The 18400-nt window shown below is 35.4% G+C and overlaps 2 protein-coding genes across 2 annotated transcripts; one reads left to right on the top strand and one right to left on the bottom strand.

The window, feature by feature from the left end:
* Nucleotides 1-2084: 2084 nt before the first annotated feature.
* On the bottom strand, nucleotides 2085-3631 carry LOC141399012 (glutathione S-transferase theta-3-like). The gene is made up of 3 exons (XM_073976959.1): nucleotides 3461-3631; nucleotides 2725-3156; nucleotides 2085-2662 (listed from the first exon to the last, which is right to left on the bottom strand). The coding sequence occupies exons 1-3, from the start codon at nucleotides 3576-3578 to the stop codon at nucleotides 2520-2522; spliced, it is 693 nt and encodes a 230-aa protein (XP_073833060.1). The 5' UTR covers nucleotides 3579-3631; the 3' UTR covers nucleotides 2085-2519.
* A 9918-nt stretch (nucleotides 3632-13549) lies between these two features.
* On the top strand, nucleotides 13550-18107 carry LOC141399014 (glutathione S-transferase theta-1-like). The gene is made up of 6 exons (XM_073976961.1): nucleotides 13550-13904; nucleotides 14026-14093; nucleotides 14213-14354; nucleotides 14560-14665; nucleotides 17409-17725; nucleotides 17796-18107. The coding sequence occupies exons 1-6, from the start codon at nucleotides 13880-13882 to the stop codon at nucleotides 17939-17941; spliced, it is 804 nt and encodes a 267-aa protein (XP_073833062.1). The 5' UTR covers nucleotides 13550-13879; the 3' UTR covers nucleotides 17942-18107.
* The last annotated feature ends 293 nt before the right edge of the window (nucleotides 18108-18400 follow it).

Raw genomic sequence — 18400 nt, forward strand, 5'->3', positions numbered from 1 at the left:
TCAGAAAGTGTCTATAGAAGCACCCTTTCTTTCAGAAAGTGTCTATAGAAGCACCCTTTCTTTCAAAAAGTGTCTATAGAAGCACCCTTTCTTTTAGAAAGTGTCTATAGAAGCACCCTTTCTTTTAGAAAGTGTCTATAGAAGCACCCTTTCTTTCAGAAAGTGTCTATAGAAGCACCCTTTCTTTCAGAAAGTGTCTATAGAAGCACCCTTTCTTTCAGAAAAGGTCTATATAAGCACCATTTCCCTCAGCAAGGGTCTATATAAGCAACATTTCTCTCAGAAAGGGTCTATAGAAGCACCCTTTCTTTAAGAATGGGTCTATAGAAGTACCCTTTCTTTCAGAATGGGTCTATAGAAGCACCCTTTCTTTTAGAAAGCGTCTATAGAAGCACCCTTTCTTTCAGGTCTATAGAAGCGCCCTTTCTTTCAGAAAGTGTCTATATAAGCACCATTTCTCTCAGAAAGGGTCTATATAAGCAACATTTCTCTCAGAAAGGGTCTATAGAAGCACCCTTTCTTTCAGAAAGGGTCTATAGAAGCACCCTTTCTTTCAGAATGGATCTACAGAAGCACCCTTTCTTTCAGGTCTATAGAAGCGCCCTTTCTTTCAGAAAGTGTCTATATAAGCACCATTTCTCTCAGAAAGGGTCTATAGAAGCACCCTTTCTTTCAGAATGGGTCTATAGAAGCACCCTTTCTTTCAGAATGGGTCTATAGAAGCACCCTTTCTTTCAGAATAGGTCTACAGAAGCACCCTTTCTTTTAGAAAGGGTCTATAGAAGCACCCTTTCTTTCAGGTCTATAGAAGCACCCTTTCTTTCAGAATGGGTCTATAGAAGGACCCTTTCTTTCAGAAAGGGACTATAGAGGCTCTCTTCTTTAAGAAAGGATGTGTATAAGTACCCTTTCTTTCAGATAATGGAAGCACCCTTTTTCAGAAAGAGCCTATAGTAGCAATGTTTCCTTCAGAGAGTCTATAGAAGCACCCTTTCTTTCAGAGAGCCTATAGAAGCACCCTTTCTTTCAGAGAGCCTATAGAAGCACCCTTTCTTTCAGAAAGGGTCTATAGAAGAAATATTCTCGGCTGTGGAGTCGAAATTTGGTGTGAGTGTATTGGAATTGTCCGAACTGTGTAAACGCGGGAAGTTAAGGAGCAAATAGAAATAACACTTTAAATCAGAACTTTTAATTTTATTTACCAATTAAAGCAAACACGATTTTCGTAGATTGTTTGGTTGATTCACTCTCTGTATTGCTGATGATGCTCTGCTATCAGTTTCAACTACTTAAGGAAGCACTTTCTTTCAGAATGGGTCTACAGAAGCACCCTTTCTTTTAGAAAGGGTCTACAGAAGCACCCTTTCTTTTAGAAAGGGTCTATAGAAGCACCCTTTCTTTCAGGTCTATAGAAGCACCCTTTCTTTCAGAATGGATCTACAGAAGCACCCTTTCTTTCAGGTCTATAGAAGCGCCCTTTCTTTCAGAAAGTGTCTATATAAGCACCATTTCTCTCAGAAAGGGTCTATAGAAGCACCCTTTCTTTCAGAATGGGTCTATAGAAGCACCCTTTCTTTCAGAATGGGTCTATAGAAGCACCCTTTCTTTCAGAATGGGTCTACAGAAGCACCCTTTCTTTTAGAAAGGGTCTATAGAAGCACCCTTTCTTTCAGGTCTATAGAAGCACCCTTTCTTTCAGAATGGGTCTATAGAAGGACCCTTTCTTTCAGAAAGGGACTATAGAGGCTCTCTTCTTTAAGAAAGGATGTGTATAAGTACCCTTTCTTTCAGATAATGGAAGCACCCTTTTTCAGAAAGAGCCTATAGAAGCAATGTTTCCTTCAGAGAGTCTATAGAAGCACCCTTTCTTTCAGAGAGCCTATAGAAGCACCCTTTCTTTCAGAGAGCCTATAGAAGCACCCTTTCTTTCAGAAAGGGTCTATAGAAGAAATATTCTCGGCTGTGGAGTCGAAATTTGGTGTGAGTGTATTGGAATTGTCCGAACTGTGTAAACGCGGGAAGTTAAGGAGCAAATAGAAATAACACTTTAAATCAGAACTTTTAATTTTATTTACCAATTAAAGCAAACACGATTTTCGTAGATTGTTTGGTTGATTCACTCTCTGTATTGCTGATGATGCTCTGCTATCAGTTTCAACTACTTAAGGAAGCACTGAGGTTGATGTACAGAGTTCAAGTTGCTCAAGAGGAATGAACGAATTTATTGAATTTTATTCTACTTAGCTTCACTTTTGAGAAGCCAAAAAGTCGTTTAGTCATGTATGATAAAATTTAGTAGTACATAGTTGCTTAAAGTAGTAGTATTAAATATATTTACAGAGGTGTATTTTTAGCTGTTAACTTTAAAAATGTAAAGATCAATCACAATAGGAAATATGAAAAGGTATAAAATCACAATGACAAAAGTACAAAAGCTTAAAAGTGTTACTATTGAAATGTAGATGGCGTTAAACTGTAATTATTAAAATTTTGATTGCTTCACAATTTCATTTTTAATTTTATAGCTTTGATTTGTATTCCTTTTCAAACTCATAAACTACTTGGTGGGCTTCATTAAAATATGGATGTAATTCACGACGTACCCTCTCAATCCAGGAGTAGACTTTGGGATATTTATTTTTAATGTCATAGCCACAAAATCCTAAAAGAAAATAATAAATTTTAAGTAATAGATATTGATTAATAATTTATTTTTTTACTCACTTATTTGCTCAATTTCGCAAGCCCCAAAAACATCAGCTGCCGTCAACTTATTTCCGCTTAAAAATTCCGAATCTTTTAACCATACATTTTCCATTAATTCCAAATCCTTTTCCATTCGCTTGCGATATTTGGCAACTTTAGCTTCCGAGGCGGGTGAACCGAATATTTTCTCTTGTACCCATAGGAAACGGAAATAAAGTGAACAGGATGTACGTATGCCGTTATGTTGCCATGAAAGAAATTCATCTACGCGTGCCCTCTGTTTTAAATCGAGTGGATAAAATTCAGCGGAAATTTTCTCTTTAGCAACTAAGTAACGTAGAATAGCAATACTTTCGGCTAAGTGAAATGCTCGACCGTTTTCTTTGTCAATTATCGCTGGCACCTTTTGAAAACGATTGATTTTCTTGTATTCATCTTGGGTATTTTCAGCTGAATAGGAAAAATTGTAGACAATTGTTAAAGAATATAGTTTGAAATGAGATAAGAAAGAATTATTTTTAAATGGCCTTGTAGGCAACATTTTACTGTCCAAATAAAGTATAAACCTGCCCAAAATAGTAATAAACCCGTCCAAATAAAGTACAAGTTTTCCTCAATACCTTACAACCGCTTTGCCAAAACTGAAAATTATTGGGGGTTATTCTGAATGTGGAAAGACAAAATTCACAGGGAATTTTCGTTCAGAAAAAGGCTGATTCTTTTCAGTTAATAGGTGTTTTACAATAACCCTCACCTGTCAATAAATCCACTGTCTTAGCCTCAAAGTTAGTGCCGCTTGCCTTAAGTAAAATATATAATGCTCTGGATGGTTGCGAAGGAAAATCAAAATAATATTCCAAAGAAGTATCCATTTGTTGTAGCTTTTGGCAGTGTTTTTTAATCTTTATTCTTGAAAAGTTAACAATGTTTTAAAATAAATAATTACCTACAACTTGTTTATCTGTGCAAATATTTTGGTTCTCTGTTTGAGAGTGTAAACATCAAGAGAATGTGGAAGAGAATATAGGTTATTATTTTGCATTGTGTTGAATTGACTATTTTCTTTATACTCTTATGCTTTGTTGTGGTATCTTTAATAATGAAATTGAAATATTTCGGAAAAGATTAAAAAGAAGTGTTATTTGAAGTCTGAAGGGTCGAAACAAGTCACCTTTAAGGCCCCTTTTAGGATATCTTTGTCATGCCCAACTTTGTTGTTGTTGTAGCAGTATACGAGTAGAAACCTAGGTTTGATGCTGGACCGAAACACTATGGTTTCGGGTCGATCCGGTACGAAAGAACCCGCTGCAATGGGATTCTTGAGCCCATACTTCCTAATATAATGGCGTAAAAGATCTAAGAAATCCTATCGGCAGTAACTACAATGGCAAATCTGCAAGATAACTCTCGCGCGGAGTTTCTGATTGGTCCAAACTTTGCAAATCGTATTATTTCATCCAGTCATGCATCAGGTTGGAATATTTATTTCAATTTTCATATGCCCAGTCTTTCGACCTTAAGGCTGTATACTACAGTATAATGTTCAATTTAATATTATATAAAATTGTTATGTTCTTACGGAGGTGGTCGATTGAATGAAAGACGATGTTTAAACATAACAATCAATTCATTTATTGAATAAAACTTTAAGTTGTTTTATGAGTTGAAATAAAGTATTAATTATGAAGAACAATGAAATATGACGAAATATGTACAGATGAGATGTCTATTAATTGGTGGTTGTAAAGTAACTAACTGACTGTGTACTGACAATGAGTAGAGAGAGATAATAACTTAAAACTACTGATGCATGCAACACTGCTATGATGCTGCCAGATTGTTGCATTTTATGTGGTAGTACTAGGGTTACCCTAATATCTCCCCTTTTAAGTTTGAACCGGGCTTCTGGATATTACTTCAACTGGCTGTCTTCTCTGTGGATGATTCTGGTTGATATGCTGTAGAATCTGTATACGGCAATTTAATGTTGAATTCTCGAAGTAATATGTCCAAAGGTGATAATTTGTTTGATGAAGCAGAAGTGTCGCCTGTTTTTGTTTGAAGTTGATCTGCATGTATCTTGATGTGACTTCCGTGTTTTAAATTATACTGACTTTCCTTTTTCTGATTTCTGTCCATGACTGATGAACATAGATTTTTATGAACGTTGAATACGTTGTGAGTTTTTCTTCTTGAAGATGCTTTTGCGGTCGCTCCTTCCTCTTCCCTTTTTTTGAGTGCTGTTTTGACTTGCCTATTTGGGCTGGGATAAAAGTGAGCATTGAGTACTTGATAAACATTGTTGAATGACTTAGTCCCTGTGAACTTGATCTGATGACACCATTTTGCTATTGGAATATCCCATAGATTAAATTTCTCAATCCAATCTATGCCTAGGACATTTAATGATTCCAAATTTGAAATGTAACAATCCACAATTTTTGATTTTCCTGCAACCGACACTTCTATTGGAAAAAGTTTTGCAAAAAATGTGAGTTTATTGCCACCTGCATCTTCGGCGGTGTCTGTGGTTTCAAATGCATCCGGCTTTCCGATTCTGTTCCACGTTGATTTGGAAATTATGGTAATGTCTGATGCCGTGTCCAACTGTAGTTTCACTTGCTTTGAATTAATACTCACTGTAGCATATTTTCTTGCCTGCTTGATTTTGACTGGATCTGTTGTAGATACTGTTTTTGTGCTGAATTTTGTTATGTTGTTGTTAAAATTCTGATGACTCACATTGTTCTGTTCTGAGTTTTGATCATGATTGGTTTTGCTTTGTTGATGTTTGTCGTTGTTGTGTTTTGATTTGCTCTGCCTGTGCATGCTGTTGCAAAATCCTTCTTTGTGACCAATCTGTTGACATTTGGTGCACTTGTGCTTGGAGTAGGGGCAATGTTTTGCATAATGCATATCTCCACAATACCAACATGCTGTTTTTGGTATCTTTTGTTTTTGTTGAGGCTTACCAATTTTGTTGCACTGTTTTTGACTTCCCTCAATAAGTGCTGTGTCACTTTTCAAATCCAAAATGCTTTGTGTTTCATCAACTAGCTTTTCTAAGTTGACTACTTCCTTACTTTCATTAAGATGCCTTAATAAACGGATTCTGATGTCACTGTCTTGTGATGATTTAAGACCAAGTATGAAAATTAAACACTTGAACTGGTCTGTAGTTAAGTCATCCAGTTTAAAAAGTTCACACTGAAGATTGACACGACTGGCGTATTCTTTAAAATCTTCATTTTCCATCTTTGTGATTTGGAGACACTTGTATCGTAGACTTACTTGTGTTTCTGTTCTGCCAAATAGTCTTGTAAGATGTTTGATTGTGTCTGCCAATGAAAGTTCTTGAGGTTGTTTTGGTAACACGAAATTCTTGAATCGTTCATGAATGTGATTGGACATTTTTCTCCACAAAAGTCCTACTTTGTCTGCATCGTCCAGTGCACTTGCTTCCCTTTCGAAGATGTGTTTAAAACGATTGTACCACGATTCAAATAATAAACCACTGTCAGGCTCATAGTGAAAATCCGTCATGGAATTAGCTAAAGATTCCATGAGGTGGGCTTTTGCCACTGATGATTCACCTGGAATTGATGATGAAACTGTGTTTGCACCTTGTTGTCCAGCGATGATTTGTGTGAGTTTGTTGAGCAAATCCTGTTGATTCGCAAGTATTTGTAAAATATTCGCTTGTTCCGACATGTCTAGATTGTTCTAGTGTCTGTGGTTTTCAGCCGTTACAATTTTGTTAGAGACGTTGCCGTTGTATGTCTGTATGTGTGAGCTGCAAAAATGATGAAATTCCAACGTTGTAGTGGTGTGTGTGTTGAGCTGAAAAAAAATTGTTGTATATGTGAGACTGCAAACTGTTGTGAGTGTGAGTGTTGATCGCTGAAGATTTCTTGAAAATTCTTGTTAGAATATTCCTGATGAACTTGCGCCTGTGCGTTTTTATGTTTTCCTTGAAAATCTTCCTGCCACAACTTTTATTGTGTGCGATGTCTTGATCTTATTACGCAGCCTTGTTGAAACTTATATTTGTTCCAAAATCCTCGTCGCCAAATTGTTAGCGAAATGATACATATTTGTTCCAAAATCCTCGTCGCCAAATTGTTAGCGAGAATGATACATCTTTGTTCCAAAATCCTCGTCGCCAAATTGTTATGTTCTTACGGAGGTGGTCGATTGAATGAAAGACGATGTTTAAACATAACAATCAATTCATTTATTGAATAAAACTTTAAGTTGTTTTATGAGTTGAAATAAAGTATTAATTATGAAGAACAATGAAATATGACGAAATATGTACAGATGAGATGTCTATTAATTGGTGGTTGTAAAGTAACTAACTGACTGTGTACTGACAATGAGTAGAGAGAGATAATAACTTAAAACTACTGATGCATGCAACACTGCTATGATGCTGCCAGATTGTTGCATTTTATGTGGTAGTACTAGGGTTACCCTAATAAAAATATACGATTTTTGATTTACTTCGACCTTTATTTTAAATATTCTAATTATATTAATTAAAACGAGCTCGAGTTCGTTTTAATTAATATAATTAGAATATTTAAAATAAAGGCTAAGTAAATAATCAAAAACCAAGACCTCGAGCTCGTTTTAATTAATATATTTAGATTATATAAAATACCTTAAATATAACAAGGGAGGGATATTAGAACTACTCAAAAAAAAAAAAAATAATAATAAATAAATAAAAAATAATAATAATAATTACTATGTATAAAAAAGGGGGCAGTAATTATAAAATAAAAAATGTAAATAAATAATTTAAAAAATTAAGTTTCAGTGTTTGTCGCTTAGCCTCAATATATATATTCTTTCTCATGATAGAATCTCTCAAATAAAACGCTTGCATTTAAATCACTGATGGGCAGAAATGCTCTGCCTCACACACAAAAGTGTAAAAATACATGAGTCTCTCGCAATTTGCCCACCATTGATTTAAATTATGAATGGTGGCAAAATTAAACGGCAAGCGTTTTATTTGAGAGATTCTATCATGAGAAAGAATATATATATTCTTTCTCATGATAGAATCTCTCAAATAAAACGCTTGCATTTAAATTATGAATGGTGGCAAAATTAAACGGCAAGCGTTTTATTTGAGAGATTCTATCATGAGAAAGAATATATATATTGAGGCTAAACGACAAACTATTTTTTAGTTTTAAGTGCATTTCTAAATAAAACACTGAAACTTAATTTTTTTTAAATTATTTATTAATTATTTTTAACTTTTAGTAAATACAATTTTTGACCACTGAGATCCCCAAATGCCGAATTACAGTCCATTTGAACAGAAAATGTAGATTAAAATGCTTGAAATTGGGTGGTACAGTTATATGGATGCTATATTAAACCTTAACCTACGTCCACAATTTTTAGTGGGGAAGTTCCTGTACTATTGAGAACTCTAAATGCCAAGTTACAGCAAATTCGAGCTAAAAATGAAGACAAAATCCTCAAAATACCAGAAGTCGGGTGGTACCGTTATATGGAGGCTATAGGAAAAAATGGTTTTGGTTTCATATTCATGTATTGTCATCTAAATCTGAAAAATGTGCAAAATGTTAGTTCGATTTGTCAACTGCAACCGTGCTAAGAATCAGTTACCAGATTTTAAAAGGGGGTCAAGTTAGACACCGAAATAACACTGTAAGAATGGACCAATATTACTTTTGATTTCATATTCATGTATTGTCATCAAAATCTGAAAAGTGTGCAAAGTTTAAGTACGATTGGTCTCCTGCAACTGCATGAAAAACGAGTTACCAGATTTGAAAAGCAAAATACCTGAAATCGGGTGCTACCTTTATATGGGGGCTATAGGAAACAATGGACCCATATTTGTTTTGGTTTCATATTCATGTATTGTCATCTAAATCTGAAAAGTATGCAAAGTTTTAGTTCGATTGGTCAACTGCAACCGTGTTAAAGATCAGTTACCAGATTTGAAAAGGGGGTCAAGTTAGACACCGCAAAAACACTGTAAGAATGGACCAATATTAGTTTTGATTTCATATTCATGTATTGTCATCCAAATCTAAAAAGTGTGCAAATTTTAAGTTCGACTGGTAAACTGCAACTATGTGAAAAATGAGTTACCAGACTTGAAAAGCAAATTATATAAAACACTGTAAAACAGTGTAAAAATGGACCAATATTGGTTTTGATTTCATATTCGTGTATTGTCATCCAAATCTGAGAAGTGTGCAAAGTTTTAGTTCGATTGGTCAACTGCAACCGTGTTAAAAATGAGTTACCAGATTTGAACTAAACACACACCAAGGCAAGTTAAATAAAACACTGTAATAATAATAATAAAAAACATTTTGATTAATTGAATTTTGATACTCCATGAATGGGAAGGATTTTAAACTACTCTAAATGAAATACAGCATTTATAATAAGAGCAATATAAATATGTATAAATAATATTAATTTTTTATGATAATTGAGAATTTCAAAAACAAGTATTCTATGAAAAGATCATTAAATGCAAAGTAAGAATTTTAAATTTTTTGCAGAAGTTTGTTTACAGATTCCACTTATTTTGAAGCAAACTCGTGATTTATCAATATAGTTTATATACGGCATAATAACCGTGTTTGTTTCTTTTTTGGTTAGAGGCTGAACTTTGGAAGAAATATTTCAGACATAAATTCGGTCGCCCATCTTCGAACTTAATATAAGTTTGGGAGAAATATTACGTTATGCAAAGTTTGGACTAACTTGGATACACCTTTCGAAAGTGCTCCATAACCTCTACACTTGGTGGTCCGTAGGGGTGTTTTACAGCTTTCGGGTTATTTTCTCAGAAAGTAGGGACAAGCACAAAAAACTTGTATCGTCGTAATAGCGGGCGCAAGAATAATCTGCTACTGCTAAACTGCATTTGTGCGAAAATTTTGAAATTTTGTGTTTAACTTTGCTCAAAATATCACAAGTGCAAAATTTGGACCAAATCGGAAGATCCTTTCGAAAGGTATCGCGCGCACCATCCTTACCGACAGAAAGACGGACGGATCTAAATCAACTCCAAATTGTCGGAAACGGATTTCGTAAAAACAATTATTTCGATGAGGCCCAATTTTGATCGAAGCGTATATGTATATCCTTACTTAAAACATCTCGAATAATTTTCACATATTCCTGTAAACTGACTTCTATAGGAAATATATCTACTATAGAAAGATGTATCATTAAACCAGTCGAGTGAAGATCGTAAGCTGGACGGAAGAAGTCCACTTTAGGTCCTGGTGCGGTAACATGATGATATGGCATTCGGCTGGAAAATTAAGGCTTTCGCCTATGGGCAGGACAGTATGGACTTGTGCAGTATATTATATAGTTATACTCATGTCCCCAAGGGCTATCTGTGGTATATGTATACATTCGATCTTTAACGAACATCCCTATAACGATTTTTTTGTCGTTAACGAATAAAAATTGAAAACACAACTTTTTCCCTCACATTTTCACCTATTTATTTATTTACTTTGCAATTGAAGCCAGTTTACAATTCTGTGGCCAATTTAAATATAATTACAAAGAATCCACATGAATATCATAGCTACTCGAAAATATAATTAAGTAATTACATATATTTTGGGTGCCACCGTGGTGCAATGGTATGCACGCCCGCCTTGCACGCAGAAGGTCGGGGGTTCGATTCCCCGGCCAGGCAACATCGAACATTTTTCAACGGTGGCAAAATACCTCTCAGTAATGTTGGCGACATTTCCTGAGTATTTCAGCCTTGAAAAACTTCTCCATAAGTGGTGTCTTAAGACACGCCGTTCGGACTCGGCGATAAACAGTAGGTCCCATATCATTGAGCTAAATATGAATCGGGGTGCACTCATTGATATGAGAGAAGTCTCCCTTGTCCCGTATGGGATGTTGTGGAACAATGTTTGTTTTTTTTTGTTAATTACATATATTTTAATAATCCTAATAAGTAATATACATTAATGATTTTAAAGAATTAATTCAAATTTGTTTAAAATAACTAGCATAACATTATTTCATAGCTACTCGGCTATATAGCCTACTTATAGAAAGGAAGTATTATTTATAATGTCTGAATAATTTTAATAAGTAATGTAGTTTTTGTTTGAAACGTCTATCTCTATAACGAAGTTTTTTAAATGCACAAGAGGAATTTCTCACACAAAATAATCTCTCTATAATGAATTTTGAATTAATTTCTCGTTTTAATCGAGCTTAATGAACGTTTATTTTTGTCGGAAAGCCGAAGATTCGAACAACTCTTCAGACATATCGGCTGTGGAGCGGCTTCCCTGTCACCGAACTTTTCTTCTTTAAAATGCAATTTTTTTTACAACAACAATGGGTATTTGCTGCCTTTGAAAGTAATGAGTTTGGCTCTGAACGCTAACACGCCGTTACCACACCTTTTTTCTTGTGTTCTGCAAGGACGTGGGTTCAAACCCCAGCCTGGCTCAGCTTATTTTATTTATTAGAAAATGTTGCCTATTATGGCAAAGATCTCTTTTAACATTTATTTTTTATGAATTTTTTTGTTGGAATCGATCTAAATGACCTTTTATTTTTGCAAGTGAAAAAGGAAAGCCGATGATTCGAACACACACAACCACCACATTTTAGTTTACATAATGTGTGTTCGTTTAGAGGTAGTTTACACTATATATCGATGCCATATGACACGAAATAAAAACATTCCATATCTACCAATGAACAGAAAGAAACAAAACGATTTCCGTACCAATCACAGTTTAACACAAACAATGAACGGAAAGAAACAAAACGATTCCCGTACCAACCACAGTTCAAGACATCGGTAAGGGGTAGTTACACTATATGTAAATGTCATATGACACAAAATAAAATCATTCCATATCTACCCACGCAGGCAATGTGGAGACGTAATTTTATTACAATTTTGCTGGTGTGGACACAAAGTAAAGGGCGTAAGGAAAATCCCCAATATTGCACATATTAGCGACTATATAATGATGGAAAATTTCATATCATATGACATTTACATATAGTGTAAACTACCCCTTACTTACAATTTGTACAAATTGATACTGGATGTTGTTCCTTTACTCTACGAGTACAGTGCAATGCAAAAGACCTTAGTCGTTTACAGGATGTTACTGGACATGTAGAAATTTTTACAATTTATTGAGTAAACGAACAAACCTATAGTAAATTTATCAAGGGTGTTTTTTTATTGAAGTTCAGAATAAAAAAAGGTGAAGCAAAACTCATGATCAATGCCCTTAGAATAAAAATTGGTTTAAAATACGTAAAATTTCCAATGACTACCATGCAAAGTTTCATTTTATTGCTTAACAAGTAAAAAAGTGTCAGTCGGCTTTGCCGACTGATACATACCCTCAGCCAAAGTGAAGCGAAACTTTTACGTCCGGACAGATCGAATGTATTTCAGGTCTCTTCAGAATTTGGCCCTTTTTGGACATTTGAACTTGGCGACAATAATGTGGAATTAACTGCGCTAAGACTCAAATGTTGAACTTTTGTAGGGCAGATACTCTTAGGGAGTGGACCGGTATTGCCCATGTGACTTAGTTTGGATATAATATGACGAAGACCAAATGTTGGACCAAATCGGTTGAACAGTTCGAGAATTATCGTTTTCTTCGACCGCCGCATATGGTGACATAGGGGTTTTTTACACCTTTCGGGCTGTTTTCGCAAGAAATATGGACTTACCCCTGAAAAAACTTTTACCGTCGTAATGGTGGTAGCGTATGCAAACAGCTTCAACAAAAATCCAAGTGATTCGATAGCAGGTCTTAAAGTGAACTTATCCGAAATTTTGTGTGAGAGGTACCAGAAGGAGTAGACAAATTTAGTCCATATTCGAACCTGATCTATATCTGGTAGATATATTAGGATGTGCAAAGTATGGATTACATCGGTCACTCCCTTCAAGAGTTATCGTGCGCAAAATTTTTCCGAACATTTCTGACGTTCTGTGGGGGAGGTACCTGAAGGAGTGGACCGATATAGCCTATCTTCGAATTTAAACTATATTTTGGTAAAATATTACGAAGGCCAAATTTTGGACCGAATCGACAGATCCGTTCGAGAGTTATCTTGCGCTCCTACCACTACACAAGGTGTCATAGGGGATTTTTGCAACCTTCCGGCCATTTTCTCGGGAAGTATGGACTTGCCCCTGATGAAACTTGTACCTTCGTATAAAAACAGTGATTACAAGATGTTACAACAAAAACCAAGGCGATTCGAGAGCAGGTCCTAAACTGAACTTTTCCGAAATTTTGTGTGGGAGGTACCCGAAGGAGAGGACCGATTGAGTCCGTATTGGAACCTCATCTAAGTTTGGTAGAAATTACACAATGTGCAAAGTATGGACCAAATCGGTTATTCCCTACAAGAGTTATCGCAGGACAATTTTTGAACATTTGTGGGAGAGGTACCTGAAGGAGTGGACCTATATGGCCCATCTTCGAACTTAAATCGAATCTGGACTAAATATTTCGATACCCAAAATTTGAACCGAATCGATTGATCCGTTCGAGAGTTATCGTGCGCACCAGCCAGCCAGACGGACATTGCTATTTCTACTCAAAATTGTCTGAAACGGATATCGTACAAACATACTTGGGGTCTAAAACCATTATTTCGATGAGGCACAGTTTTGGTCGTATCAAAGTGTAAATACCCTCTTTAGCCTAAAGCCTGAGGGTATAAAAATGGCTTGTTTGTCATTTTGTCCCCGTTTCTCTATAACGAAGTTTTTCTATAACGTAGTAATTCGTCGGTCCCCAACAGCTACGTTACATAGAAGTTCGACTGTATATCAACCTGATCCGGGAGTGGGCCCTAAACTGGACTTATGCCTTACTTTTTAATTAATCAATCAATTTTCTTTTTAATTAATGAATAAAGGAGATCGGTTTTTCTTTTTCTTTAAAATAAAATTTGTATTACAAATTAACATAAAACGAATTGACCTTTGGTTTGACCAACAAGTGAAGTGGTGCCACTTAAAAAGAGCGTATTATTTGTATGAAGAGATTGGGGAATTAATGAAAATAAAATACAAAGAATATTTCTCTCATTCATTGTTGTCCCCACCTCACATTGTTTACAATGTTCAATGTATGGGGAATTGTTATCAATAAGATTAAAAGGGGAGACAACAATAACAATGGCACATAAATAAATGACAATCATATTTGCAAAACTCTCAGGAAAAAACAGGGTAGAGAGTGAGAAACTTTGACAATAACAAAGTAAATTAATGAAATTTTTTCGTCGGCCCATACCCCAAAACAGACTGCGAACTTAGTTGGGCTATACTCTTAAAACAGGTAAGATCATAGTAGAAACAAATTAAATAGAAAGTTCTTCAAAGCAAAAGAAAATATAAACAAACTAAATAATATGCAAATACTAACATTAAAAAGTATATTTTCTTTTTCTTTAATAGTCGTCAAGTCAACTGGCAAAACTCCACAAAATGTCTTTAAAATATTTCTATGATTTGATGTCACAGCCTTCCAGGGCTTTGTATATTATTCTTAAAATGAGTGGAGTACAATTTGAAGATTGTCCAGTAGCCCTGAGGAATGGTAAGTGTTAATAAGGTGATAAGTTAATACCACCTACAGTGTTATAGTTAATCTTATCTGGTTATTTACCACCAAATGATCTTAACTATTTTATGAATTGCTATTATTTTTAATAGCTACCTATAGCTATATTTTCTGCACAAAGTGCATTGAAGTACATGGTATGTATTTTTTGAATGTGCATAATAATGTCATTCTATTCTAGGTGAACATTTAAGTGAAGACTTCAAAACAAACATCAATCGTTTCCAGAAAGTCCCATGCATAATTGATGACGGTTTCAAATTGGCCGAGAGTGTTGCTGTACTGAGGTAAATGCATATTTGCGTATTATGTGATATGAAGATTATTACAAAATGAAATTATAATTTAGGACCACCGTATATTAAACGAGCGATTAGACAAAGTCCAAGTGCCCTCATGTTTAGCAGTGTTACAGTTTTTTGTGTAGATAAATGTTCGCGTCGATCATAAAACTTGTATGTATCCCCGGAATTTGTATCTACCATATAAATTCTTAATTTAAAAGTTCGGAAATCAAAATATCTTAAGTTAAAAGCACCGTTCGGTGACTATATAGCCACTTGTACCGCCTTCGATGTACTCTGAATGCTCGGGTTAGATTATCAGGCCATACAAAATCACTTTTTCAACTGTGGCCCATGTAAAAATGTGCTGTTTTAAAATACGTCGTTCGCGCTTCGACTACACTCATTAATATGAGAGAAGTGTCTCTTCGGGGATGTTTGTGGGAAGAGTCGGTAGACCACCTGTTGCAATTCAACGTTGGCACATGCTTGAATGAACTGTGAACAATGGTTAAATCACCCTCGGATCCGGAAAAGGAGTATGATAGACTTTCAATGACGTGACAATGTGTGATCCGGAGAGATTCACATTTTATATTAGGTCTGTCTGATATTCAAACCTGTCAGAATGCCGCCTTGAGAAGTGCAACATGGTGCCTCCTCGTCATTAGTTGGACCATCTACATGAGGAGACACAGATTCTTCCAGTACAGCAACGTAATGGCATGCTTTCGCTGCAGTACTTGCTCGAGAGCCATCCTAATCACCATATGGTGGATAGGACCCCCACCCAGGCATGTCAGGAGGGATCTTCATAATCGAGAAAGAAAGGTCCAACGTTGCAAGAGAGAGCCCCTAGATCAACAAACCTATCAAGCAGGTTAAAATAGCATTCATACAGATGCATTCGCAGATGCCGTAAACAGATATCGTTTAAATGCGGTGCTCGGAGAACATCCCCCATCTATCGCAGCTGAGAGTGGTCAGCTGTCGGGACAAAAGAAATGTCTTAATATGTATGGCCACTCCTTCATACGTATCTCGCTCTAATGTTTATACCCTCAGCATTTATGCTAACGAGGGTATATACAATTTCATACGGGCAAAATGTGCCCCATCGAATAATGGTTTTAGAACCCAAATATGTTTCAGACAATTTGGAGTCGATTGAGCAATGTCCTCCTTCCGGTTCCTTCCCCACAAAAGTTCGAAAATGATCGGAAAATTTCTACGTACGATAACTGTTGAAGGAAGCAACCGATTTGCAAATCGCATAATTTGCAAATCGTGGAATGTCTACCAGACTTAGATGAGGTTTTAATATGGACTCAATCGGTCCACTCCTTCGGGTACCTCCCACAATTCAGTTTAGGACCTGCTCTCGAATAACTTTGATTTTTATTTTAGCAACTTGTATTCACTGCCCCCCATACGACGGTACAAGTTTCATTAGGGGCAAGTTCATACTTCCTGAAAAAATGGCCTGAAAGTTGCACAAAACCCCTATGACACCGTGTGAGGTGGTTGGAGCGCAAGATAACTCTCGAACGGATCTGCCGATTGGGTCCAAAACTTGGCTTAGTAATATTGTGTCCAAACATAGTTTAAGTTCGAAGATAAGCCATATCGGTCCACTCCTTCAGGTACCTCCCCCACAAAATTTCAAAAATGTTCGGAAAAATTGTTCGTATGATAACTTTTGAAGAAGTAGCCGGATTGGTCCATTTTTTGCACATCTTAATATATAGATCAGGTTCAAATATGGACTATATTTGTCTAATTCATCCATTACTTCCCAAACAATATTTCGGATAAGTTCACTTTAAGGCCTGCTATCGAATCACTTTTATTTTTGTTGAAGCAACTTGCATTCGCTGCCTCAATTACGAAGGTAAAAGTTTTTTTCAGAGGCAAATCCACACTACTTGAGCAAACAGTCCGAAGGGTGCAAAAACCCCCTATGGCACCATATGTAGTGGCTGGAGATCCACTTCCATAATGGGCAATGTCCATCCTTTCCTTTAAGTATTTCCTCCGCAAAACTTTTGCTCTTTAATCTAATCAACATTTTTGTCGTTTCATATGCCCAAAATTTTTAAAACCCTCTAAATACATACGTTTTTTTTGGGAAAAAATTGTTTCAATATACACAGGCTGAGGGTATATCTCTGTCGGCCAAGCCGACTGATACTTTTTTACTTGTTTTAGTTATAATTAATGTTATTGTTCATACTTCTTCTTGAATTATAAGAAGGATTATATTTTTTGTTGGTTAAGATCTTCTTGGTCACTTGTGGGGTAGATTGTGTTGAATGAGTCTTTTGGTGGAATAAGTAGGCCCACTGTTTATGATGTTCTCTCCACAAAGTCCGACAAATTTACGCTGGAAAGATCCAAAATTTCTTTTGTCACCTATGATGCTATTTTTGTTTATTAAAAATTCGTGAACGGATTAATGTCACTTCTCCAATTGTTTTTTTTTTGTGCTGTCATACTGAGGGTATTTAGTTGACTGACTGATTCTTTATCATTATTAGTTGTGTCTTTTTACTTTTTCAGTAATAATTATTCAGTAACTTCTTTTCAGAGAGTAAGAGGGATTTTACTCTTTGATACCAAAATAGAGAAAAAAGTAAAAAGACAGCATTTAATAACATTTAGTAATAATTATTACAAATTATCACGTAAAAAGACACACCTATTTTGTAGTAGTTACTAAATTCTTGTCCTATATTCCCCGTTTCAGATACCTCAGTGCTAAGGGAAAAATTCCCGAATATTTGTATCCCAAATATTTTGTTGAACAGGCACGTGTAGATGAATTCTTGGAATGGCAACACATTACATTGCGTATTACATGTGCCCTGTATTTCCGTACTGTATGGTTAGATCCCCTCATGACCGGACAAAAACCTTCAGCCGAAAAGGTGGAAAATTTAAGAGCCCAAATGGAAATGAATTTGGCTATTATAGAAAATGTATGGTTGGAATCAACTGATTTCTTGTGTGGCAATCAAATGACAGTGGCTGATATTTTTGCAGCTTGTGAAATTGAACAAACGCGTAAGTTTTAAATTGAAGACAATATAATTGAGCAAATTACATTATTGTAAATTTATTTTCTTCTTTTCAGGTATGGCTGATTATGATGTACGCATTAAGCATCCAAAAATTCGTGCCTGGTTAAAACGTGTTCGTGCCGCATGCAATCCCCATTACGATCATGCCCACCAATATGTTTATAAAATTTCGGGTACAGCACCAAATGCAAAATTGTAAATTAATTAAATTATTTGTGTAAGCATTTCTAAAAAAAATGTTGAGGATTTTGTATCAGTCACTACCAAAACGAAGATATTTGTTATTTATGTAATTATGTGGTTCTTGTTATATTTCTTTTTTTTTTATAAATTATTATTAAAGACGATATTAAAAAAAGACAAAATCAAACGATTTACATTGCAAAAAAATCAAGCGAAGTATTTTCAGGAACAAGACTAGTTCAAGGTCGCGTCTCGGATATACATTTATTCACAGATAACCCAACGCAATACTTCATTTCTGGTGTAAGTATATATTTAATGTTCCATAATTGATCTTGCTTTAATGTGGTCAGAAATTACACTGAACTTGACACATAAAGTCAATTAATCAAGATGTGTCTTCTGTACAAGTGTATAATTTTTTTTTTTTTTACAATTTTACAATAATTTTTTAGTAAGTTTTACTACCATAGAC

This window comes from Musca autumnalis, unplaced genomic scaffold, assembly GCF_047663935.1.
Source record: "Musca autumnalis isolate F117 unplaced genomic scaffold, ASM4766393v1 scaffold_3, whole genome shotgun sequence".
Lineage (NCBI taxonomy): Eukaryota > Metazoa > Arthropoda > Insecta > Diptera > Muscidae > Musca > Musca autumnalis.

What these genes read in the sequence shown, in the direction of transcription:
- LOC141399012 (XM_073976959.1), bottom strand. Translation starts at nt 3,578, where the DNA reads ATGGATACTTCTTTGGAATATTATTTTGATTTTCCTTCGCAACCATCC. An exon ending in GACAGTGGATTTATTGACAG is followed by an intron (nt 3,157 to 3,460) that starts GTGAGGGTTATT and finishes TTTCCTATTCAG; the next exon opens with CTGAAAATACCCAAGATGAA. An exon ending in TTGCGAAATTGAGCAAATAA is followed by an intron (nt 2,663 to 2,724) that starts GTGAGTAAAAAA and finishes ATTTTCTTTTAG; the next exon opens with GATTTTGTGGCTATGACATT.
- LOC141399014 (XM_073976961.1), top strand. Translation starts at nt 13,880, where the DNA reads ATGTATGGGGAATTGTTATCAATAA. An exon ending in GAGAGTGTTGCTGTACTGAG is followed by an intron (nt 14,666 to 17,408) that starts GTAAATGCATAT and finishes TCCCCGTTTCAG; the next exon opens with ATACCTCAGTGCTAAGGGAA. An exon ending in TTGTGAAATTGAACAAACGC is followed by an intron (nt 17,726 to 17,795) that starts GTAAGTTTTAAA and finishes TCTTCTTTTCAG; the next exon opens with GTATGGCTGATTATGATGTA.